Source organism: Phyllobates terribilis, unplaced genomic scaffold (assembly GCF_046119375.1).
Source record: "Phyllobates terribilis strain yellow unplaced genomic scaffold, ASM4611937v1 Scaffold_7__3_contigs__length_470593459, whole genome shotgun sequence".
In the NCBI taxonomy this organism is placed as follows: domain Eukaryota; kingdom Metazoa; phylum Chordata; class Amphibia; order Anura; family Dendrobatidae; genus Phyllobates; species Phyllobates terribilis.
In genome coordinates, this window is record NW_027362767.1 from 76,813,232 (window position 1) to 76,840,180 (window position 26,949).

Genomic DNA, 26,949 nt, shown 5'->3' on the forward strand with positions numbered 1-26,949 from the left:
ACATTAATAGTCTATCCACAAGTACCCTAGCTTTCTAAAGTGCTATGGCCTTTTTAAGGGTATGTCCACACAACGTCTTTTTCAGGTGGATTTCTCCTGGAATCCGCCTGAAAAAGAACAAAAAATTTAACATAATGCACAGCAATGTAAAAACGAGATTGCTGTGCACATGTTCAGTCTTATGTTACTTCTTTTTGAATTTGGAAATCGTGAAGTGGTTAAAAGAAGCAGCAAGCTCATTCTTCAGGCGGCTTGAGATAGGAAGTTGCTCACTAGTTATGGTTAAAGTGTAAAAAAAAAAAAGAAGACGTTGGCGGTGGAGTCACCACAAAAATGACGACCAATCCACCAGCGCCTAGGAAAACCTAGTTGTCTTTAAGACCTCACATACCCTAAAAGGGTGTCCAATACTAGAAAACCCCTTCTTAAACAATTCAGTGCACCATACTTACTATAAACAATGTATATTCACCTCCAACAGTGGCGGGGTTCCTTCGATGTGAGTGATGTTACATTGTTGTGTTGCGTTGACTGCTGCAACCAATCAGTAGTTGGTGATCAGCTGCCGCTCATCATTATTCCGTCAGAGAGGACAACCACTCTCATAAAATAGTAGAAGGCTGCAGCCAGCCAGCGGGCCACAGTGCTCACGTGACATAATGTTATGCAACCAGCGGGAGACCAAGTGGCGTCACACCTGTAACAGCGCCAGTGTGGGAGGCAGCTATAAGCTTTTCCTATTTTACTTGGGGGACTCTGGCTTTTAAGAAGGGGATGTCCAAGTACTGAACAACCCCTTTAATGTTTTTCAGGCCTGGCAGATAATTGTGGCTACACCTGGCACAGAATCTCAGCAAAAGACACTCTATAGCCCCTTTGTTCAATGGGGCTCTGGTCATACAATGATAGGTCCATTTATATCGAAAAGTTGGAAACATTATATATGAATATAAAATATATAAAATGGTTAAAAAAATCTTGTTAGGATGGATTTAACATCTACAGCCTCGGTACTGGTGAAGAATATTCCACAAAGTGTATCCAATAGAAGAAAACTACATTGAGTTAACTTTTTTTGCCTTGTGTCAGCCTCCAAGCAGCAGCAGCATACACCCGTGGTTTCTATGTCCCTCAATGAAGCGACAGAGAAAAGAGATTTAACAGTAAATGCCTAGAACTAAAGTTCCCTGATATAATAACAAACACAAAAATACACTATAAGCATTAAATTACCTCTGCCTCCTCTCCGTGGTGGTGCAGCCCTAGATGAGTAGGTACGTCAGCATCTGGGGGTATCAGATCTCCCGTCAGACTGAATCGTGCTTGCATCCCCTTACACACAAATACAATATGAACATACATGAATTAAAAGCCATCCAACGTTAGATAAAAAGCAGGCAAAATAATATGGACAAAAGAAGAAAACCTGCTGAAGTGTAATGTGCAGGTAAAGAAATACCTTCTTAGTTTTCTTCTGCCTCGTCTGCGGTAGGTCCTTAGTCCATTCCAACTTGTCAAACTCCACACTGTGCATGTGCACCCACTCCTTCTGAGGCTTCACTGGGAGGTCGCCGGCTAAAACCAAAGACTGGAATCAATGGAGCAAATCTAACAAGTGGAGAAAGTCTTATCGGACGATGCTGACTCCACTGGTGCCTCCTGCCTGGAGATTAAATATTACAAAAGGCGCCCATAGAAAGTGTTGGTTAATGAATTAATGGTCGTTCTGAGTTGAGGAGAGTAAAAAGCTGCTCTTGCAGTAATATTTGCACATCTTTTTCTCCATCTTGCCACTTTTCTAAAATGCTAAGTTCGAATGTGGCCGACATCTGAGATATTTATTAAAACTATCATCAGTAATTGCCTCAAAGTGAAGTGCAAACCTACATCTGCTCTTACCAGAGGTTTAGATTTCAATTTCCATATTAAGTAAAGCCCCAAGGCTTGCCATATTCATCAAGAGGTGTGCGCCTCTAAATAAACTTGCAAGTCAGTTTAAAGGGGTTTCCAAGTGAATGTTTTTTTTATGCCTATTGGCTTGCTCAAGCAAAAATAATAAACTGTGCTGATACTCACCCATCACCTCTTTACTGCTGCTTCCATTTTCTTTGACAGGCTGCACAACTACAGCACACCTTGACCACTGCAGCCAATTACTTGGCTCAGCAGTGTCATGCCATCTACTTTGACATCACCTCTGTACCCAGTGATTGGCTGCAGCAGTCACATGTGCTATAGGTTAAATGGCAGTGTTGTAGTCAGTCAATAAAGACCTAGAGCAGGACGGAGAGAACATCACTGGAGCAGGAGAGGGTAAGTAGCAGTACCTAAAAAGCGCCCAAAAGCATAAAAAACTTGGAAAACTACCAATTGTGTTGACGCAGCAAACCCAAACCAATATGTGGATTATCTAAGTTTCAAAGCAGGATCATCTGCAGCAACAGCACAGAAACTAAGCCATAAACTAAAAGGACTAGCTGCAATAAATCTACACGTGCAGAACAATAACGGTAAGGTTTCCATAAACGTTTCTCAATAATTACCAGGAAACGACGAGAAAATGACAGCTCAGCAATACACTGGACAGATCTATGGTGTCTCCAATTGAATCCTACTTTTCCTACACATTAAAGGTTCTCATTATGAGTAATAAGGAAGCTGCGATCATATTTAGAGAGAATGCAACCTATCATTCACAATGAACGAATTCCCATTTTCAGCTGAGCTCATCCGCAGTATTTAGTGCTATTGATCCGCTCTGTCCTGAGAGTGATTGATTACCTGACGGCAGATCTGGTCTGTCCTCATCCTTCCTAGAAGCCTGATCAGATGAATCTATCACTGTTGGACGGTGAGGATGTTCCTTATTGACCGTCAGGGGCTTCCCTGCTGAACTAGTATTCTCTTGGGTGGTCTGTTTCGCCCTCTTCGATCTCAGGAAAGCAACCAGCGTGGGGTCTTGTAGAAAACAAAACATGAAATATTAAGAAATAATTTTTACACATATTTCTATCAGCAAATAGCGTCGTTTATTTTTATTCTTTAACGGTTATTTTATTCTTTAACCGTTATCTCCTTTCTAGACTAAACTCATATAAGCAAATTACAGGCGTTAGAGGAAGTTTTCCATGGACAAGTCTAATTGAAATTAGTCGGTGGTCCTACAAGTGACAAAGAGATCATCCAGGAATTAAAGAAGGCAGAAAATGTGCTAGAATATAAAAAAAAAAAAAGGAGTGATGATAGACCAATCATGACCACTGCAGGCAATCTCTGGCCTCAACAGTCTCGTGCTCAGAGGCCACATGCTCATGGTCAACACATGTAACCAAGACCGGTGAGACCTCCAAAGTGGGAGAGCTACAGATTATATATACACTGTATATTATATATATATATATATATTTTTTTTTTTTTTAATTATGGACAAGCCCGTTAAATATTCAATTAGGATCTGATCATAACTGCAAAAGGATTTATAGCATAGCTTTACTTAGAGGAGAGATTTACTTACCCTCCCCGGACCCAGAATTAGCTCTCCGATGCTGCCACTGTTTCTGTTGTTTGTCTGCAGCGGTGACATCACTTTGCGAGCATTGTAACCAATCACTGAGCTCATTGACTCTGCCTGTGTAGACGACAAGAGCTGCTGAGCTCAGTGATTGTATGCAGTGTTGTTGACGTGACTCCACCGCTGTAGACAAACGACAGATAGGGTTAGCAGTGGAGAACGGATGCTGGACCCATGGAGGGTAAGTAAGGAACATTCAGTTTTTTTTACAATAACTCACATTTTCTGAAAGGGGACAATCTCTTTAATGGAGTAATTCCATGGCATATGTATGGGATGAATGTAGTGCCAATGTTTCTGGTATATCCTATTCTATAGACCACCAGACATTTTGGTTCTTCTTTCCTTCATGAATCAGATCTGTTAGTTGAAATCACAGTACAGCGACGCTCCAATTTTCTCACCGAACTGTGACATCAGTCTGTTGCGTTCCTGAAGTATCTCTTCTTGGGAAAGCGCCTTCAGTTTCTCCACATTTTCTTGATGTATCCTCTCTGCTTCTCCATGCCCTGTAGAACCATGAAGACCTTCCCCCGTAACTAAACAGGACTTGTCTACACCTGAAATACAAAAGCACAAAATCATATCAGGAAAAGTGACTTTTTTATAATAGGGTTTATTCTTACTGCAAGGTAAAGAAAAATTTGGAAAGGCAAAAATATGAATGTAATCTAATCCATGAAGAAATCTATACCCAGTTTTTGGTTTATGACAATTTCCCTGTCTGCAGTCCCCGAGTGGCTTCATAATCCTCCCATCCTTAGCATTAATATGTAATAGCTTTCACTTAATGGCTCCTCTCCATACAGGTATTGAGGGTGTATACATGCAGAAAAAAGTGCATTTGGATGGTTTTTATGTACACCATAGCAGTGAATAAAGACCACACCATATGTATGACTGCTTCTGGAGCAACATTTCAGTGATCCCCCATTCTTGTTGAAATACATGCTGGTCTCAGAATTTGGAAACACATCTATTAGACATTTAGTCTGTATCGTGTGGATATGCTATAAATGTCAGTTGTAAGACAAATCTGTCAGCAGGTTTTTGCTATGTAATCTGAGAGCAGCACAGTGTAGGGGTATAGAACCTGATTCCAGCGATGTGTCACTTGCTCAGTTCCTTGCTGTAGTTTTAATACAATCAGTGTTTTATCAGCAAGAGATTATCACTGCAGGACTAGGTCTCACGTGCCAGGGAGTCCAGCTAATCTGTGTGACCCCGCCCCCATCACTGATTGGCAGCTTGATGACGATGTAAACAGGAAGCTGCCAGTCAGTGGTGTGGGCGGGGTTATACACAGCTCAGTATTCTGAGCACTGCTGCATCTACAGCAGAGAAAACAGGGATTCTATCAACACCGCACCAAGCAGCCTAATAAGTGACCCATCACTGGAATAAGCATCTCTGCCCCTACATCATACTGCTCTCGAATTACAACGCAAAGACTTGCTGGCATATTCCCTTTAAAGGGTTTGGTTAAGTCATCAACTATTCATTGGATAGAAGATAACGTACTGATCGCCAGGGGACTCCGCACAGATCCAAAGTATGGGGCTCTGTTAAGTTCAGTATGACTCAGCTTGATGGTCAAGCTGACACACTGTGGGGGACCTAACTTGGTGGTCTCAACAGGAAAACCTCTTAAATAAGAGTTTTGTGTGGTTGAAAAGAAAGTTATCACATTTCCAAGGTATAGGTGATACTTCCAGATCAGTAGAGGTCCGACAGCTAGGACCCACACGATTGCTAGAAAGGGGCACTTTTATCCACATTAGACTTGAGTAGCAGTGCCCATACTCAGCCTCTGCTCCATTTATTCCCCCCTGGGACTGTCAAAGTGCTGTATTAGCTCTTGTCTTACAGCCCCATAGGAAGCAGAGGTGGTGCATGTGTATTGTCAATCCATTGTAACACTGATAAAAGTGCCCAATTATGGAGATCGATGCGTGTCCCAGCAGATGGACACCCACGATCTACAAGTTATCATCTATCAAGTGGATAAGAGGACAACCCCTTTAAAATATACCCCTTTAGCTTGTTTGGGACCACCACTATGCCTGAGCATGGAACTACAGTGGCTCTTGATCTGGCAATGCCCTTGGTATTACATAGTAGAGGATTGTGATTATTAGTGGCAATATCAGTTCTTCACGGGGATAATTTAGAAGCTGGAGTCATGGAGGTCACCCTTTTGCAGGGCCGGATGCAACATTTAGCCGTAGCCAAAGAGTAAAAATGGGAGAATGCAAGCCCCCTACTCAACATCATCTGTTTCAGGGGATATTTGTAGGCATGCCGAAATGTAAGTACACAACATGAGAAACTTTAATCGCTCTGGGTGCTGCAGGAAATCTCTGAAATTATGTCCTCTGTAACAGTAAGAACCTCACAAAAAACGTCAGCGGCAATTTACCTGCAGTTTGGGAAGGGGGAAGGACATTCACTGATTCAACATAGGGACCATGCTGAGGGTGGGCTGTAGAGGTTTCGGTACTTTTTGCTGCTTCCGTGGCTCTTTTGGCAGCCATTTTTTGAGCAAAAATGCTTACCTTTCCAGATTTTGGCACAGCCTACAAGAAGAAAAAGCACAAGATAAGACCGAGCTTAAATGGTAGGTTTTCCTATCCAACCGTTTGTTTTAATGCTCCAATGCATCTAGAATAAAAAAATAAATAAATGAACCTTTATAAATCAGACTAAAAAAAACCTCTCCTATTGCTTTTGGTATTCAGCTCAGATACATAAAAAAGCTAAACTGCAGTTTGCCAAAATCTTTCCGGTAAAGCGTCTTGTGGACAGATGAGACCACGATAGAGCTTTTTGGTATTATATAGACAGGTGTGTGCCTTTCCAAATCAAGTCCTATCAGTTTAATTAAACACAGATGGACTCCAATGAAGGAGTAGAACCATCTCAAGGAGGATCACAAGGAAATGGACAGCATGTGACTTAAATATGAGTGTCTGAGCAAAGGGTCTGAATACTTATGACAAAGGATCCCCAAATCCAGATGTGAAAAACTTGTTGCATCATTCCCAAGAAGACTCATGGCTGTACTAGCTCAAAAGGGGGCTTCTACTCAATACTTATAATCATGTGATGTTTCAGTTTTTCTTTTTTAATGAATTTGCAAAAATCTACATTTCGGGGGGGGGGGGGTTCAGCCAAAATAGGGTGCAGAGTGTACTTTAATGAGAAAAAAAATGAACTTTTTAGAATTTACCAAATGGCTGCAATGAAACGAAGAGTGAAAAATTTAAAGGGGTCCGAATACTTTCTGTACCCACTGTATATGGAGGAGCACAATTGCACTGAAACTTTCTGGGATCAGGAGATAACAGCGCTCTTCAGTCATCCTGTCCAGCTTTTGAGCAGCGCTCACAATCTCACTATAAAAAAGCTTGTAAGCACTGCGCACATCCGGCCCCCGCTGCAAAAATGTAACCGATGAGTCATAAACAAGAAAACAAAAAATCCCTTCGTTTTTAGAAAGCAAAGAGGAAATGTAATAACAAGTAAATTGCAAAGTTGCTTCTTTTTACTTAGGGTATGTTCACACTGGGTATTTTTTCAGCATTTTTTTGCAGCAAAATCTGATCTCTTGGCAGTAAAGCTTCTGCCTCCAGAAACAGGTTTTGCTTGGTTTTTGCTGCGTTTTTTTCACTGTCTATTTGTCTGTTTATGCCTGTTGATAAAGTTCAGTGAAAAGAAAAAATTATCTAATCAACTTCATCAGCTTTTGGCACAAAAAACGTAGTAAAACCTGATATCTGCGTTTTTACAGTGTTTTTGTCTTTGCCCACTACTTTCAATGGGTGAAAAACGCTGCAAAACCGCTGAAAGAAGAGACATGCTCTATTGTGCAACAAACCATGCAAAGCACAAAATACTGATGACACAAAAACCAAGCTGTGTGCATGAGATATCTGGAATCTCATAGACTTTGCTGGTACTGTAAAACGCAGCTAAAAATTTGCATAAAAAAAAAAAAACACACTGAAAAAAACGCCTAGTGTGAACATAGCGTTACTCGTCTCAAGCTTACCTATATAATAACATGTTGGTAACCCTTTAAGAGAGCAGTGATGGTCAAGCAGCCACATCGTAGAGGCCCTAATGAGATATTCTCAACAAGAAACCCCCCTTTATATATTCCTTAGTAGCCTGCTCTGGACCACCACTGTTAGCAAGAGCAAAAAGCTACAGCAGCTCTTGATCTGGAGACCCCGATAATCCCATGTTCTCTGCTCTTTGGACGCCCCCTTAGCAAAACCAGATCGAAAACAAACACATAAAGTGACCACCTCCCTAGTTAGCGGACCCTGTCTGTGCAGGTATCTCATGGTTGGCTGGATCAGAGATGTCCCTTTAAATACGGCTTTGTATGAATAAACACTAGCATTGTAGAGACAAGAAGTGCCGCGCCTAAACCAGACTTCCGGGGGAGATCGCTATTTAAAGCGACAGGCTAAATGTTAATACAATGCTCAATATCATGTAGTAGGTGCACATGTGAAAAAAAAAAAACATAAAAAGTAGGAGATCTTTCTTGATAATAACTTCTGTTACAATGATTCTTATAACCAATGTGTCATTCCGTGAAATTAAAAGTGTCTGCCGCCAGCTCTCCTCTGATGCTTCCCTCGCTAATGAGCTGTCTATGACGGCACGCAAAGAAATCCATCACGTTTTATAGTTTCCAAGGAAACTATGTCACCGGATCATGTATTTCCAGGCAATGTCACTAATGTCTGAAAATGTCTTTCCATGCAAGAGATGAAGTCAATTTGAGAGAGAGTGGAAGGCAACTTAGGGGCATCAGGTTATGAGGGCTGCGCAGCAATGTCTGAGCCTAGTAACCGTTATTCTCCATATCCAACACCCATAATCTGGGGGGATAGAGTAGGTTTCCGTAAAAAAGTATTTACAAATACATTACATAGCCACAAGGTATGAAAACAAGTGACTGCCTGCAGCGGTCACATGGCTGGCATGTCATCACTGCAGGATCTGTCAACACACAGGCGGGATCACTGAAGCGTCGGGGGTTTAACCATGTCAGTATGTATTTTTTTATGTTAGCACATTGCCAGCCATTAGTATTATTATTATTTTTTTAAATCGACAACCTCTTTCTATAATTAGGATCTGATCAATAACTGATCTTCGCTGTCAAGAAGAATTGTGCACTAATGGAAGCACAAATAGGCATTACTTACTCCTTAGAGTCTCACCGTTCTGATGGCCCATGCGGGTAGCGGACGTGATGATGTCCCATCCATCATTCATATGACCGCTGCAGCCAATCACTGGACTCACAGGTGACGTGCAGTACAGGAAATCACCACCACCAAAACCAGCGATTTGCTGCAGTGGTCATGTGAATAACGGACAGGACATAATCACTTATAATCCTAGCAGGGACCAGAACAACAGCAGTAATGATTATTTTTTTCATTTTATGCCATTCCCTACTCTTTGAAAGAAAAAAAAAGCACAGAAAAGCCCCTTAAACTGCATAAATTGATAAATTGACCTCAAACCTGATGATGCTGGAGTATTTACCTTGGAAAACCCAGAAAGGCAGCATGATTCATTTAAAAAGTCTAAACTCCGTCTCTGCCCACCTACCTAGATTGACAGCTCCTCAGTGTCCCTCCTCCCTGTGGAGATCTCACACTGCTCAGTACAAGCTGCAGCTGTCAGTCAGGCTGGGTGAGCGGAGACAGAATACACTTGGACTCATGAGCTCTCTCTTCTTTCAGCTGGACTCATTTCATGATGAGGATTACACAACAATTCTGACATGGATTTTCCAAGTAAATGCACCAGCCTCCTCAGGACAGATGCAACTTTCAATGTACTATCAATACTGATTGGAACATTGCAATACTCGTCAGGAAGCGCTGATGTACGGGAAAGTTTGCTGAAACATATCTGACTTTTTTTCCAATAGAAAAGTTAGTAGTCTACGATATATACCAGCTAGGTTAGTTTTATCTCCGTTTTGACAAATATAATTTTGCTACTTGGATTTCTTTCTTTTCCTATGTAAGTATTTTTTATAGGAGACTCTTTTTATACATATTTATGTAGAATTAACAGGCATAATGGATGTAATCTATTTTTGTCTGCATTCGTTTTTACCACTACGGTGCTAATTAGAATGTGTTTGTTTCCGAGGAGCCTTAACTTAAAGATTCAGTGCTCAATAATTACAAAATTAAATGATATTAAAATGGAGTTCTGTTCACACTAGCCTCGTGTGTTATATTGTAAGAAACAATCCTTAATCCTGACAGTGTGTGGTGTGCACGCTGTAAGAATTCACAAGTCTGCAGTCACATAGTGTGACTGTAGACATTGGAACAACCCCTTTAAGAGTGCAAACTTGAAGTCCATATTTGCACACGCTGCGATTTTCTTTACATGTACCGAGTTCAAACGATTGTCTGAATTGTGGCATTGACTTAAAGTGCATTTTCAACAGCACATTTCTGCACATAAAGAGCATTGATCAGCTACATGAAAGTCAACAGTAGCTTGGTTTAAAGGCCTGTTCACATTCCCATACGGCATGTATCGTGACAGCCACACATCTCCATCTCCCTGTGTAAATGGGAGAAGCTGGTGGCGGCATAAACCATCTGTTTAGACAATGAATGAGTGTTTTGTTGTTCGCTTCTCAGCTGATGGGCAGCATTTTTACAAGGATCTATCATCAATTTTCACTACTTTCCCAGTTAGCAGGTAAAAGTGATCTGCTTGAGTCTTTCGTTAGGGCGTCTTGCACGCACGAAACTGTGATACAATCTCATTCCGTTTTTGAAAGCTGTAACCAGGAATGGATAAAAAAGGAGAAGAAATGCAATTTTTCCTTTCTTTTAAGATCCACTTGTTTTAAAAACTACAAAAAAAATCACCAATAAATGTACGATGACAGCGCATAAATCTCAGCTGATGGGAACAGCCAGCGGAGTGCGTATCCAAGGCCAGAGCAATCACGAAATGTCACAGAAAAGCTGGTTTGGATCTTTGATCATCGTAGTTTGAGTGCTATTGATTTTTTTTTCTATATTGATTTTATAGAGCGATTGTTTTAAAAGGTGAGATTCACGATGGTCTAAGACGGCTTTTTTCCTAGTCATCATCTTATGCTTAGTCTAGCATACACTTCTTTGAAACAGGCAGAAGAAAAAAAAAAAAACAACCTCGGCCGAGTAGATCAATGCAAAGGTCACAGTAGCTGGAGAGGGGTGGGCTACGGTCACACGTGATGGCTTTGTGACATTTTGGTCATTGCACAAGTCAGGTGGGATTGAAATAAAAATCTCCTTCATGCAGAGTGGCACAGACGGCAGACATCATGACCAGCATCGGAGCAAAGACTTGTAACAAACTGACCCGACAATTGTCCACAACGTATCCTACAATACAGGCATACATTAGGATATGTTGCCATTTACAAGTGCATCTCACTAAATTAGAATATCATCAAAAAGTTAATTTATTTCAGTTCTTCAATACAAAAAGTGAAACTCTTATATTATATAGTCATTACACACAGTGATCTATTTCAAGTGTTTATTTCTGTTAATGTTGATGATTATGGCTTACAGCCAATGAAAACACAAAAGTCATTATCTCAGTAAATCAAAATAATTAACAAAAAACACCTGCAAAGGCTTCCTAAGCATTTAAAATGGTCCCTTAGTCTGTTTCAGTAGGCTCCACAATCATGGGGAAGACTGCTGACTTGACAGATGTCCAGAAGGCAGTCATTGACACTAAGTAAATGCAAAGTAAATTTTGTATTTCATTTGGAAATCAAGGTCCCAGAGTCTGGAGGAAGAGTGGAGAGGCCACAATCCAAGCTGCTTGATGTCTAGTGTGAAGTTTCCACAATCAGTGATGGTTTGGGGAGCCATGTCATCTGCTGGTGTAGGTCCACTGTGTTTTATCAAGACCAAAGTCAGCGCAGCCGTCTACCAGGACATTTTAGAGCACTTCATGCTTCCCTCTGCGACAAGCTTTTTGGAGATGGAAATGTCATTCTCCAGCAGGACTTGGCCCCTGTTCACACGGCCAAAAGTACCAATACCTGGTTTACACACAACACTATCACTGTGCTTAATTGTCCAGCAAACTCGCCTGACCTTAACCCCATAGAGAATCTATTATAGAGAATCTATGGGGTATTGTCAAGAGGAAGATGAGAGACACCAGACCCAACAATGCAGACGAGCTGAAGGCTGCTATCAAAGCAACCTGGGCTTCCATAACACCTCAGCAGTGCCACAGGCTGATCGCCTCCATGCCACGCCGCATTGATGCAGTAATTGATGCAAAAGGAGCCCCGACCAAGTATTGAGGGCATTTACAGAACATACATTTCAGTAGGACAACATTTCGGATTTTAAAAACATTTTTCAAGCTGTTGTTATAAAGTATTCTAATTAACTGAGATAATGATTTTTGTGTTTTCATTGGCTGTAAGCCATAATCATCAACATTAACAGAAATAAACACTTGAAATACATCCCTCTGTTTGTAATGACTCTATATAATATGAGGTTCACTTTTTGTATTGAAGAACTGAAATAAATTAACTTTTTGATGATATTCTAATTTAGTGAGATGCACCTGTATATAATACTTTTTAACTTTTAGATAATTTTTTTATTTCCCTCGCTAAGCTATGATTAATGTATGTTGTGTGTATGGTATAATATGTATTGGTGGGTGTGCAGGGTGTCATATTCCCACCCCTCTTCCATCAGTATCATAAGGCTGAACAACTCGTTTTAAGTAGCAAGAAGATGCACAGATTACATATTGTACAAAAAACAGCAGAGTCTCTTACCACACTGGGTATCTCCGATCTGTGAAAGACTCGAGGAAATGCTTCCCCTGTGGGGAGGGGAGCTGTGATGGTGGAAGCACTTGTGTCTCGCTCCTTCAAAACAGGGAAATCAAGGATAAATTATCTACAAATGGTATACGGTACTGTGAAAACGTTTTAGGCAGGTGTGGAAAAAATGCTGCAAAGTAAGAATGTTTTCCAAAATAGAAGAGTTAAATGGTTTATTTTTATTAAGGAACAAAATGCAAAGTGAATGAACAAAATAAAAATTTAAACCATGTGTGACTGTCCTCTGCCTTCAAAACATCATCAATTTTTTCAAGTCTTCTCAGTATTTGTCACTTGCACAGTTTTTGAAGGAACTTGGCAGGGAGGTTGTTGCAAACATCTAAGAGAACCAACCACAGATCTTGTGCGAGTGTCGGCTTGCGTAAATCCTTCATGTAATCCCAGACAGACTGGATGATGATGAGCTCAGGGCTCTGTCCGGGCCGTATCATCACCTGCAGGACTCCTTGTTCTTTTTTAAGCTGAAGCTGATGATATTGCATGATGGATGAGCAATTATTGATGTGGTTGGTTCTCCAACATGTTTCAAACAAACTCCCTGTCAAGGTCCTTCAAAAATTGTGCCCAAGTAGAAGTACCTACAAAAATTGATGCTGTTTTGAAGGCAAAAAGCGGTCATACCAAATATTGAAAATTTTTTTAGGCAAGCGCACTTTGCAGAATTTTTTCCATACCTGTGTAAAACGTACTATTTATTGTAGTTTTACTGCATAAAACTTAAACAATACTGTATATTGTAGACCAGTATCATTTACATCACATATACATATGTACACATATATATATTTATACATACAATACATGATTCATATGTATATACACACACATATATACACACACACACACACACACACACACATATATATCTATATCTATAATATAACCGGGGATGCGGGTCTCTGTCTGAAGCCTCTATAGACTGAGTATGCGTGACGCGCAGTCTGGCTCCAGAAAGAAGACCACATCCAGCCGTTACAGGTAAGAGGAGTGCATGGCGCCGGAGATCACGGTATGCATAGACACTGAATACCACGATCTCCGGCGTCATACTTACATACTTACCTGACCGGGAGGAGCGTTGCCGCGGCGCCTCTCTTCGCCAGAGACCAGGGCAGGAGTGAGGCGTCGGATCAGCGCATGCGCATAGCGCTATCCGGTACCATTTTGCTGAAGACACATTTGCAGTGTGTCTTCAGCAAAATGGCGCCGGACAGCGCGGTATGGGCACGCGCGTACTCAGGCGCCGCACTCCTCCCCTGCCCTCCGGCAGAACAGGAGATAGCAGCCCTGGAGCACAGGGAAGAAAGGTGAGTATGTGTGTACAGCATGAAAGGGATGAAGGGGCCACACATACTAGGATTGGGGGGTGAGGGGGCCACACATACCAGGATTGGGGGGTGAGGGGTACCACACATTCCAGGATTGGGGGTGAGGGGAGCATGCATACCAGGATGAAGGGTACCGCACATACCAGGATTGGAATGAGGGGCACCATGGATACCAGGATGAGGATGAGGGGTGCCATGCATACTAGGATGAGGGATTGGGTGCCATGCATACCAGGTTTCTGGGATGAGGAGGCCATACATACCAGGATTGGGGATGAGGGGTGCCATGCATACCAGGATTGGGGATGAGGGGTACCATATATACCAGGATTGGGGATGAGGGGCCCATGCGTACCAGGATAGGGATGAGGAGTGCCATGCATACCAGGATGGGGGTGAGGGAGCCATGCATACCAGGATTGGGGACGAGGGAGCCATACCAGGATTGGGGATGAGGGGTGCCATGCATACCAGGTTTGGGGATGAGTGGTACCATGCATACCAGGATTGGGGTTGAGGGAGCCATGCATACCGGGATTAGGGGCGAGGGAGCCATGCATACCGGGATTGGGGATGAGAGGTGCCATGCATACCGGGATTGGGGATGAGAGGTGCCATGCATACCGGGATTGGGGAGGAGGGGTGCCATGCATACCGGGATTGGGGAGGAGGGGTGCCATGCATACCGGGATTGGGGAGGAGGGGTGCCATGCATACCGGGATTGGGGAGGAGGGGTGCCATGCATACCAGGATGGGGGTGAGGGAGCCATGCATACCAGGATTGGGGACGAGGGAGCCATACCAGGATTGGGGATGAGGGGTGCCATGCATACCAGGTTTGGGGATGAGTGGTACCATGCATACCAGGATTGGGGTTGAGGGAGCCATGCATACCGGGATTAGGGGCGAGGGAGCCATGCATACCGGGATTGGGGAGGAGGGGTGCCATGCATACCGGGATTGGGGAGGAGGGGTGCCATGCATACCGGGATTGGGGATGAGGAGTGCCATGCATACCAGGATGGGGGTGAGGGAGCCATGCATACCAGGATTGGGGACGAGGGAGCCATACCAGGATTGGGGATGAGGGGTGCCATGCATACCAGGTTTGGGGATGAGTGGTACCATGCATACCAGGATTGGGGTTGAGGGAGCCATGCATACCGGGATTAGGGGCGAGGGAGCCATGCATACCGGGATTGGGGATGAGAGGTGCCATGCATACCGGGATTGGGGATGAGAGGTGCCATGCATACCGGGATTGGGGAGGAGGGGTGCCATGCATACCGGGATTGGGGAGGAGGGGTGCCATGCATACCGGGATTGGGGAGGAGGGGTGCCATGCATACCGGGATTGGGGAGGAGGGGTGCCATGCATACCGGGATTGGGGAGGAGGGGTGCCATGCATACCGGGATTGGGGAGGAGGGGTGCCATGCATACCGGGATTGGGGAGGAGGGGTGCCATGCATACCGGGATAGGGGAGGAGGGGTGCCATGCATACCGGGATTGGGGAGGAGGGGTGCCATGCATACCGGGATTGGGGAGGAGGGATGCCATGCATACCGGGATTGGGGATGAGGGATGCCATGCATACCGGGATTGGGGATGAGGGATGCCATGCATACCGGGATTGGGGATGAGGGATGCCATGCATACCGGGATTGGGGATGAGGGATGCCATGCATACCGGGATTGGGGATGAGGGATGCCATGCATACCGGGATTGGGGATGAGGGGTGCCATGCATACCGGGATTGGGGATGAGGGGTGCCATGCATACCGGGATTGGGGAGGAGGGGTGCCATGCATACCGGGATTGGGGAGGAGGGGTGCCATGCATACCGGGATTGGGGATGAGGGGTGCCATGCATACCGGGATTGGGGATGAGGGGTGCCATGCATACCGGGATTGGGGATGAGGGGTGCCATGCATACCGGGATTGGGGATGAGGGGTGCCATGCATACCGGGATTGGGGATGAGGGGTGCCATGCATACCGGGATTGGGGATGAGGGGTGCCATGCACACCGGGATTAGGGATGAGGGGTGCCATGCACACCGGGATTGGGGATGAGTATATATATATATATATATATATTATATATATATATATATATATATAATATATATATATATATATATATATATATATATATATATATATATATATATATATATATATATATATATATATATATATATATATATATATATATATATATATATATATATATATATATATATATATATATATATAATATATATATATATATATATATATATATATATATATATATATATATATATATATATATATATATATATATATATATATATATATATATATATATATATATATATATATATATATATATATATATATATATATATATATATATATATATATATATATAGATGCATGTCACCTTAATACTTTACACATAACTCACTGGTTTCAGAGACATATTTTTTCTCTGACAGTATTCACATTTTCATGACTGGCTAATTATTAAAGGGCTATAGCAATGAATGACACGTATGGTAGGAGTGCTCATCATTGCAAGCATGCTGAAAAGAGAGAAGCGTGGAAAGTCGACTGAACGTGCACGTGGCACTTTCCATTATGGTCTGGAAGTTAAAGACATAGGTGGCTACATTTCTGTATCTCCTTTAGGTTACGTGCACACGTTCAGGATTTGCTTGCAGAAATTCCACGAGTTTTTGATGCGGTTTTTTTTCAATTTTATGTTTTTTTTGTGTGTTTTTTCCAATGCATTGTATAGGAAAAATGCAGGCAAAAAAGCAGAAAGAATGGACATGCTGCTTCTTTTTCCGCACATGAAATTCTGCAAGGAAAAATCCTGATCATGTGCACAGATCTTGCAAAAATTCATAGGAAATGATGGGATAAGGTTTGCAATGCATTTTTGGGGCCAATTACGAGAGTATTTACCGCATCAAAAAAGCACAAAAAACGCACCGTGTGCATATAGCCTAAGACTTGTGGGGCCATTCAATGGAAGAGCACTTTATCGGTATGGGGAGAGGCAGACGCTTCTCACAACCTGAAGGACTCATTTGTGTACACAGATTTTCTAACGTGATGGACTTCCTCTAATCCCCTGAGCTTTCTTTATCTGACAAGCTGTCATTTACGATACGGAGGCAGTAATCTTACTCACTATGATTTTTGAGATGACAGCCGTGATGTGTTCGTCATGTTTTTCACATATGTCTTCTGGATCTTCATCAGCAAAATGAACTCTTGTTCCAGCAACTTTTGATATCTTAGTTGGCCCCGGGGTCAAAATAGGAGGCAAATCAGAAAAATCTTTAAAAAAAAAAAAAAAAAGAGAGAAAACAAAAGTCAGGTGTTGAAATAGTGTTCTCAACTTTGAAAGTAATCTCCTATACAAAGAATAGGGAATAACTTTTTGGTCACTGGGGTCCGACCATTGTGGCCCCCCACGATCTTGAAGTGAGGAGTGGAGGTCGCTCATGCGCACTGCCGCTCCATCCATTCTAATAAGAGCACTGAAGATCAGCTGAGTGCTGCACTCTGCAATCTCCGGTGCTCCCATTAAGAAAGAATGAAGCGGTAGTGCGCATGAGTGACCTCCGCTCCATTCAGCCAGAGCTCTTAAACCCCTGTTCTCGGGATCGGTGGTGGTCATGGTAGTAAGACCCCCAGCGATAGAAATCTTTCCCTATCCTGTGTATCAACTTGAGAACACTCCTTTAACACTTAAGATTTCATAGCAGGAGTTTCAATCGTATTGCAGCGGGATGAAGATTTCTATTACGGATCTGCCGCGCACATACCTATAAGAATACATACACGAAGCACCTATCAGTCCTTACCCTGCAGTGACACTACATCTCTTCCTGCTCCTTCAGCAGCCCCCTCGCTTGCTTCTTCAGATCCCCCTTTTCTTTTATCCGCCTTCCTAACAACGGTGGCGGCTGCGGCTGCTCGGGCAGCAAGAAACTGCTTCTGGAATTCTAGAAGATCTTCTTCAGACTCCCCCGGTTTAGGTCTTGACAGCATTGTGATTTTCTTTTACAATATCTAATCATATAAAGACAAATCTATGGTAAGTTTCTGCTATGTGAGGACATAATTACAATATTATGACATAAAGGGATTATCCGATGCCTGTGAGGTTAATACCGCACAAACCAGCCTAGATGTGTGTATGATCAGCAGGTATCGTACCCTCCATTAGGACCTATGCACGATACCTGATCATGCACGCGTGTCGGTAGCTGTGTGGGGTCATCATGTCATCAGAAAGGCTCACTTTTGATGCAAAATTGAGTGGAGCCAGATAACCCCCTGAATGCAAATAATTTCATCCAATAGCTAATGTAGGAGGATTCACTACGGACAGTTCAGTACACCCTCTATGACCTAGAACACAAGCTCTATCCAGATATACTTAAAGGGGTATTCTCAAGTTGTTGGAGCCGTACAGTTTCCTCACTTCCTGGACTCTGGCAGGGTGGACTCTTCTCCTACCTGAGTGACAGTTCTGATGAGCAGCAGAGATGTAGTATTGGTAGAACTATAAATCTCCGCAAAAGTCCTTCTGTACCACATTCAGCCATCAGTGGTTTGTTCTGAGTCTACACTGTTATCACTGTATTTACATATAGGCACTGGAACAAGCAGACCGCTATGGACAGTTAGAGTAGTAATTATGATACCTGCTCTGAATGATGCAGGGCTGGTGATTTATAACTGTATCTCTTCAGAAGATGAGAGGGAGGGGGAAGGAGGAGAGCAGCTAAATGCGGTCTAGAAATCAATAGGCTGGAGAAAGGTGGCTGGGATGTTAAGAGTTAAACCCTCTCCTGGAATGTAACTACTGTGCACTAGTGATGAGCGAGTAGGTTTCATTAACTCTTTCGGCGAGCATGTTCGGGTGCTCGCCGAGTATTTTGGCGTGCTCAGCATTTTGTTTTAATGTCGCTGAGTCTGCAAGTATCACGGGTGTTAGGCAGCTGTGACACATGCAGAGATTGATTGTTTGACAGGCAATCTCTGCATGTGTCACGGCTGTTTAACAGCCGTGACACTTGCAGGCACGGCGACATTAAAAGAAATGCCGAGCCCGCCAAAATACTCGGTGAGCACCCGAGCATGCTCGCCAAAAGAGTTAATGAAACCTACTCGCTCATCACTAGTGCACAGTAGTTACATTCCAGGACTACTGTGCACTCTTGGCCAGGCACTGGACTCCGGGCTCCATGGAAACCAGCTATAGACTATAAAAGATGAAAGCTCTCATAGCAGGAAAATGACAGCAGACAGAAAAAGCAAGTCAATTGCAATCTTGCTTATTTTCTTGCTGACCAGCTATTTAAAGCAAGTTAAAAACTTGAGAATACCCATTTAAGCCATCCTAGTATTAGGGCTCATACAGACAAGCTTATTTTACATTTGTGTGCTTTCAATGTGCAAAACAGATAACATACAGACAGCACATGGATCAATGAAAGTCAATGGGTAGTCCACATGAGCGTTTCTACACACAGACCGATGGACTACATGTAATAAAACTGCAGAATGCGCTGTCCAGATTTGTTTTTCGGATCACACTCTCCCATGGGTGATTAAAAAAACGGATCACATACAGACACCATTCATCTGACATGTTTTTTACGGATCCATTGTAATTATTAACCTAGAAAACTGTATTTGGTCTTGTATACTTTTTTAACTGTTGGTATACTAGAAAAAAGATAAGAATTTTTTCTACCCATTTCAGACTAAGTCATAGTCCTTGCTCGTCAATACATAAGGACTATGACTTAGTCTCAAACGCGTAGAAAAAACTCTTATAGTTTTTCTAGTGCTGAGAATGTTCTGTTTTATATGAAATTACAATAAAAGTTTTTTGTACATTTTTTTTTATCCAAAAAATGTCTGGATTATTCCTTATATTGTCCTTCGTCTGCAACCACCAAGCAGAAGTGAGGACGGACCGAGGATAGATAGCAACTTCAATTTGGGTGAGTTGGTTTGTACTTCTCCTTGTACTCATTCAGACATTCCTTTATTCAATTGCTGTTGCAGGGACTAGCATCTCCGCTGCAGATAATTGACATGCTGCGGCTCGTAAACCTGCACCGCCGGTGACTTTATGCGGCGTCAAATATTAACACAGTGGGCGTGGGATTTCTATGACTCCCATACACGGTGTTTATACAGGAGAACGCAGCGTTTTGGACGCAGCGCAGGTGAACTGCGTCCAAAACGCTGCTTTTCCTGATTTGAGGGCACGTACCCTCAGAGGTTTTTTTTTCTCATATCAGAAAAAAAAATACTTATGGAAGTTTTTCAAGCTGACCCGATTAACCAATGAAAAAATGGACAGCACCAATATAATACTAAGGTCAAGGCCCCACTATCAGTATTTGGTCAGTATTTTTTTCTCAGGAGTGGAAGCCAAAACCAGGAGTGAGTGATAAATGCAGAATTGGTGACTTGCTTCTATTATACATTTTTTCTGATTGTTCCTCACCTGGTTTTGGCTCCCACTCCTGAGAAAAAATACTGACCGAATACTGACCAAATACTGATAGTGCGGCCGTGGCCTAAGATGTTGTCAGTGATCTGTTTGAGTTTTTCACAGACCAATAGACCTGGCGAGATTGACCCGTGACTCAAAAACAGACATGTCTCCGTTTCTTAGGGGTTGATTTTGTGGACACATGTGCTGCAAAACGAGTAGTACATGTGTGCAGCCCCATAGACTGTAATGGGTACATATTATTTCTATTCATGAAAAACAAACGTCTGAATGAGGCCTGAAGCCGGTTTCAAGGTTGGATTCGGTCTACGATGTATGGAATGACCGCAGTTCTCTTGACCTGAACTCAATTCCCTCAGAGATGATCGAAGCCGAACTTAAAAGTTCGGGGTTCGTACAGTGTCCGATGCTAAACACCGAACACAGACTTCTCCCGGAAGTCCAGCGTTTCAGAAGATAGAGGGAAAGAGATTTTTTTCCAGCTCCCAAGTTCAGGTCCCCATTGTTTTCAATTGGGTTTTGGTTGAAGTTCGGGTACAGTTCTGGCACCCGAACCGAACTTTGGACTAAAGTTCGGTTGGGTACCAGAACCCAAACTTTTACAGATCAGCTCATCCCTAAGTCATAGACCCATATGAGGATGTTGATTTCTGGTCAGGAGACCCTCAGGCAGTCTATACTTGGACAGTGACACACGGTTGTGTGAACTTGGACTAAGACGGGCATATTTCACAGTCCGTATCCAGAGCACTCTGCCCTGACAGGACTCCCAACCAGTACTTGGGGTTTCTTACATGTCTGTGAGGGTGTAGGATCGGGTTAGGAGACCTGCGGCCATTAGTGGTAATGCGGCCCATACACAAGCTATCAAATAACCGGTCTGCACCTGGGTGAAAAAAAATAAATAAAAATCAGCCAATTTTCATCTAGTAAAAAAGAAAAATGTTTTCATCCGTTTGCAGACATCAATAATACACAGCCAAATAGTTTCCTACGTTAAAAATAACAATAAAGACATTAAAATGGGATGTAATATGGACAGCGCCGGACATTTATTTTGAACCTCGTCCAAAAAGCGGAGACTTCAGCCATAGACCATCAGTCAGCGATCTACCTGATGATCAGCACCGGCCCGTGCGCCGTCCGTGTGAGGCTCATTGTCCACACAGACCGGAGAAGCGATCACGTGAGCGTAACCCTTTCTATATAGATTAGTGTCACTTAAAGGGATGATATGTTGTGATGAAGGACTGACACAGGGAACACTGTATGGGGGTGTCACAGTATCATCTAATCAACATTAATGGGGTAATCTGGCTTCTCAAATGAGGGAGACAACATGGCGGCAGCCTAGAAAAGGCAAAAAGTGGAGAAGTTGCCCATAGTAACCAAACTGGAACCACTGCCCCGAGTAACCAATCAGACATTCCCTTTTAAACAGTACTTGAATGCTAGGTTCTGATTGGTTGCTGGCATAGAGGCAGTTAACGGTACGGGAGCTTATCGTTTCTCCAGCGCAGTTCTATGGAGACAGTGAAGACTGTAGCGCTGCGTTACGTTGTGTAAGCCTCGTACTAGCAGCACAAGTTAAAAAAAAAACAATGCAAACCACTCACCTATGTCAGTCACTGCTTACCACATGGTACACACTTCCGCCATCACATTGCACGTGACGTCACTTCCTTCCCATGGAACGCAAACGTAACTTCGAAAGCTTTGCTGCAAATGGATGCAGAGTGCGCATGCGTGGCGCCCATTCTGGCGGGAATTATTTTCCTAGATTTGTTTTGAGCTATTTATTTCTATCACATGATTAAATACCTTTTCTTTATTTAATTTAAGTCCCTCATAGCTTTCATGAAAGAAGCAGTTAGCATGCCCTAGTTGCCCACCAGTGCAATATACATTAGTCCAGACCCTTTAAATCAGCTACAGTGTGCAATGTTACCATTGTAAAGGGGTTGTCCAGGCTATTCACAAAATGAGAATCCTTTAGCGAGGGTGACAAGATCAAGTGGTCATGTGACTAGGCATACCTCCGGTCACATTCAGACTAGACATGCACAGCCTTTTTTTGTGAAAAGCCTGGACAACCCCTTGAAGGCCACATTCACAGGTTCAGTATTTGGTCAGTATTTTACCTCAGTATTTGTAAGCCAAAACCAGGAGTGGGTGATAAATACAGAAGTGGTGACGTGTTTCTATTATACTTTTCCTCTGATTGTTCCACTCCTGATTTTGGCTTACAAATACTGATGTAAAATACTGACCAAATACTGAACGTGGCCTTAGTGTCCACATAAATGCCAGCCACTATGTCCTTGTGGCCACAAAAGTCACATCCCTAGTGGCCTTATACATGCAAACACGATCTGCACCTTTTTTATCTATTTTTGTGGTATTTTTCGCCTATTTTTTTATTTTGCACCAAATTAATATTTTAATTTGCACTTTTTTTTCAAGTCTATCTTCTGTATCCGTCTGTTTTTTTCTATCTTTGACACTGCGGACGAGGTTTAGCACTTCCAGATATTTTCGGCTGATTAATTAATTGCAGCTTTTTATGTGCGGAGTGATTTTATGTACGTGTGATTTTTATTTTGTGCAACATCTTAGTGTAACGTGACACTTGTTGCTCTAAAAAGTCACAAAAAAAGGTTCACAACAGAAATGAAGAGCATTTTTTATTTTGCACAAAATGCATGGACCACGTGCGCCATTTTGACTAATTTGGCGTAAAAAACATTAACGAATACCACAAGACAAAAAAAAGAAAGGCGACTTAAAAAAAAGAGCAAATAACGAATCAACCCCAATGTCTATATAAGTTTAATCTACAGACCCCCTTATCCAAAAAGGATCCCGCAGCAATACCCACATATCAGCGTTCTCTGCTGTACTTGTTCATGCCTATAGTCCTTAATATGCCAAGACTGTGCTGATTGTTTTTGAAAAAGGTCCCTAGAAATTTTGGGGTTCCCAAGTAAAAAAAAAAAAAGGGGCAGAATTTACATAATTGATGCCCCCAAATGAGCTGGAATGTGGGTGGTCCCAGACAAGACTAAAGCGCCAACATAAAGCATACTTTATGTGTCAAGAAGGCTTCATCACTGAAAGAGAAGAACTTAGAGGCTACTATCTCTCGGGATATAGGAAAGCAAGGGTGTTGGGGTGTTCATTAATATAGCTTCCATCATGCTTGCCAAAAGTCTTGTGTTTCCCAGGACTACTGGTCCTTATAGAGGTATCTAGTAAAAACTTCTATAACCCACAACAGGTTCGTAATATGGCTTTTAATTTGTGCAAATTGTGACAAAAAATCACATAAAACCATCCTGTGTAAATCACTCAATATTTTTGAGTGCAATAAGTGGTAACCTAATATGGAAAGCGAGTAATTGTCTCGACAATAAATAATTCTCAGATCGAAGTGTCAGGCTGCGTGCCCACGTTGCGGATTACAAGCGTTTTTGATGCGGAATTTCCGCAGCGGAAACGCTTGTAAAATGCTAGGTAATCCGCACCCCATGGTCCCCAATGGGATTCCGCAAGTTCTATGCACATGTTGCGGATTTTTCCGCAGCGTTTATGCTGCGTTCAAAAATCCGCAGCATGTCAATTTATTTTGCGTTTCCGCAAGCGGAATTGCCTTTGTCCAATGCATTAAAAAAAGCAAGGCAATTCCGCATGTGGAAAACGCGCGATAAACGCGTGCGGAATTCCGCATGCGTTTTTCCGGGAGAGGACTTGCAGAAATGAAGCAGAAATTTTCTGCTTCATTTCTGCAACGTGGGCACATAGCCTCAAAATCAGGTTCTGTTTTTTTTAACCTTGACAGATATTTGTGGGTGAAAATGGGATGAACCCATGTATGAAACCACCGTATTGCTAATTTTAACTTACTGAAAAAGTCATTGGTGTAATAAGGTTAGATATAAATTTGGGTCGGGGCCTCCGTTTTGAAGAAAAGCAGAAAAAAATAGGGACTCTTCCTCGTGCAATATCATCTGGGCAGGTAGAGGGTAAGAAAAATTAGGGTACTGACTTGAGATGGTTGCATGGGATTAAGCACAACTCTAGAGGAAAACGTGGCTGGGAAAAACAGCTCCCAACTAGTGCAGGCTGCTGTTCCTCCGCTAGGCTATAAGCCTCCACCATCCACTGCTGTCGAAATCCGGTGACTTCTTGGGAATAATGGAAGCCTAGGGTAATAAGCCGAAGGTGGGGCGCTGCCAACAGAAACTGACTTGATATCCTCTTGAGGAATAACATTTTTTGATATAGAATAAAAATAACGTATTTTGGTTCAGGTTCTGTACCTTTCTTAGAGCCTCTGTTAGGCAAGGCCAGCACAAGTTCCAACACTTTTCCACAAAAAAACACGCTATAAGTTAGTTGATGCGGTCGGTTTAAAAGGATTTTTCAAAGGTGGGCAAAAATCGTGAATATTATAATGTTATTGTCTATACTACACCCGTCACAAGCCCCTCTCTTTGCACTTTTATATGGTAATTGGTAGAATTACCCGGCTTCGCATGGGTCTATTTTGTTTAACTGATATGGAGCAAATGTGGCGCCCCTGCGGGTTCAGTCGCCACAGAGGTACTGCATCTCACCCAGAGGTGTGGTATCTCATTCTCAGGTAAGGATAGAGAGCTGCCCGGGACCCTAACACCTGCATCCAACACTACACTACTCCTGCTGAGCCCTGCCCCTGGTTGGAGCTGGGGGAACCAAAGTAGGGGGAGCCATGTAGTGGGTGTGGGTGGAGGAGTAGATCAGGGGAGCACTTGTTAGAGGAGATATAAAAGAGGGAACCATCTTGGAAAGACAGGTCAGTCAGACAAGGCAGTCTGAGAGGAGAAGTAGTGGGAGCAGGAGCTCTGCTCGGGAGGAGGGCCTAGGAGAGAGGCCCAAGACTGAGAAGGAGAGGAGGAAGGAGAGAGGAGCAGGAGAAAGGCTCCAGGAACGGGAAAGGAATCCCAGGGGTACGGGCAGTGCTGGAGGCCACCCGTACGCCCAAATCTGCCAGGCGGTGGAGGGATCAAGCCGCAGAGGGGACCGGCCCCTGACCAGTGAGAATTACAAGGTTCAACTGGAAACCGGAGGCTTCTGTACTTTCAGGGTGCAGTTGCCACATCCGCACTCAAGTCGCCAAAAAGGTAACCACATAGGATTCAGGGAACTCCAGGTTGCCCAGAAAGATCCGAGGATACCGGCTTGGGACATTGTTTGGCGAGGCACAGGGCAAGAAGGGTGAGGGCCAGAGCAGAAAGACGGCTGAGAAGGTCATATAGAACAGGGTCCTGTCAGGCACTCTTGAAACAGTTTGCTGAACCCCTGCCTGGTGAACGCAACGCGACGTGGGAGGCTGTAAGCTGGACAGTGCAACCTGAGGAACTTAACAACTGTGAGTAAACTCTGAAGACTGCACCCCACTGTCTCTGTGAAGTTATTTGTGAAGTTATTGCTGCGCCATCACCCCCTGCACTACACAGCAACATCCATAACAACTCAACACAGCCCTGGAGCTAAGCTCTACCTGTGGAGAGCTAAACCAACTCTGCTGCATTTACACCAGCTCCAGAGGACCTGCTCCGCAGCGGCGGCTCCATATAGCCGCATACCACAGGTGGCGTCACGAACTGTATATAAAAGCTATAAATCCCTTTATTCCCCTTTTGATTGACCGCCCTGGGCCACGGACCGGGTCACCGCCACTGTGACATCTCCCCTAGCAACGACCGGCCCGGCACCGAGTTCCCCACGGCCTAGGGGGCGCGTCACAAACATGTCTGAGTTGCTATGTGCAGAAATTTTACGTCTTTTTATTGGTGTCATAACGGGATTTAAATATATATTTTCCTTTGTATTTGCTTTTTGTTGTGTGTGTGAATATGTAGAGAATGGTACGTCCAAGAGAGCTGAAACCCAGTGTAAAACGTTCTGAAGTGCCTGATTTACCTATGTGGTAAGTATAAGGGTTTTTTGGGGGGGCTGTAATGACCATCATACTATATTGGGGGCTACCATCATACTGTAGGGGATCATCAATGTAAGAGTCATGGGGGACAATCAAACTCTATGGGAGGGCTCAGTGGGGGGAACATTATATCATATGGGAGTGGTGTGGGGGGTCCATCATACTGTGTAGGGGACTGTGTGGGGGGACCATCATACTTTGAGGGGGATGCCACCATAAATGGAGTGCTGTGAGGGGGACCATCATTCTATGTTGTGGGAGGACCATTTTACATCTTACTGTGTGGGATGGAGGTGCAGGGCCAGGGTTAGCACCCGGGGCTCTGAGCTAGCGGGGGGGCCCACTTGCCGTTGGGGACTCCGGGACGATATGGGGGTCCCCCCGCTTGCTCAGGGCCCCAGCACTTGGAATACTTACCTCTCCTCGATCTTCCGCAGCTCTTGGGTCTCCCGCGTCTTCTGACACTGTGACGTGTCAGGGCAGAGGGGCGTGATGACGTCACTACAGTGCCCCTCTGCTCTGACAGTGCAGAGTGCGGGAATACGCTGAGGAGTCCTGGCTTGCTGCCAGTGAGGAGAGATGAGTATTT

At 43.4% G+C, this 26,949-nt stretch overlaps 1 protein-coding gene across 2 annotated transcripts in view; it reads right to left on the bottom strand.

The window, feature by feature from the left end:
• RPAP1 (RNA polymerase II associated protein 1) overlaps window positions 1-22,080 on the bottom strand; it is a 57,329-nt gene extending 35,249 nt beyond the window's left edge. Inside the window, exons 1-10 of one of the 2 annotated variants that reach the window (XM_073638812.1) lie at window positions 21,994-22,061; window positions 21,172-21,263; window positions 17,703-17,910; window positions 17,024-17,172; window positions 12,441-12,533; window positions 5,991-6,147; window positions 3,976-4,131; window positions 2,782-2,958; window positions 1,460-1,575; window positions 1,234-1,332 (exon numbers count right to left, since the gene is read on the bottom strand). In XM_073638812.1, the coding sequence (XP_073494913.1) occupies window positions 1,234-1,332; window positions 1,460-1,575; window positions 2,782-2,958; window positions 3,976-4,131; window positions 5,991-6,147; window positions 12,441-12,533; window positions 17,024-17,172; window positions 17,703-17,889 (1,134 nt within the window). In that variant the 5' untranslated portion in view covers window positions 17,890-17,910; window positions 21,172-21,263; window positions 21,994-22,061. Of the gene's footprint in view, window positions 1-1,233; window positions 1,333-1,459; window positions 1,576-2,781; window positions 2,959-3,975; window positions 4,132-5,990; window positions 6,148-12,440; window positions 12,534-17,023; window positions 17,173-17,702; window positions 17,911-21,171; window positions 21,264-21,993 lie in introns of both variants that reach the window. The other variant, XM_073638811.1, reaches the window with a different exon arrangement.
• Window positions 22,081-26,949: the final 4,869 nt, after the last annotated feature.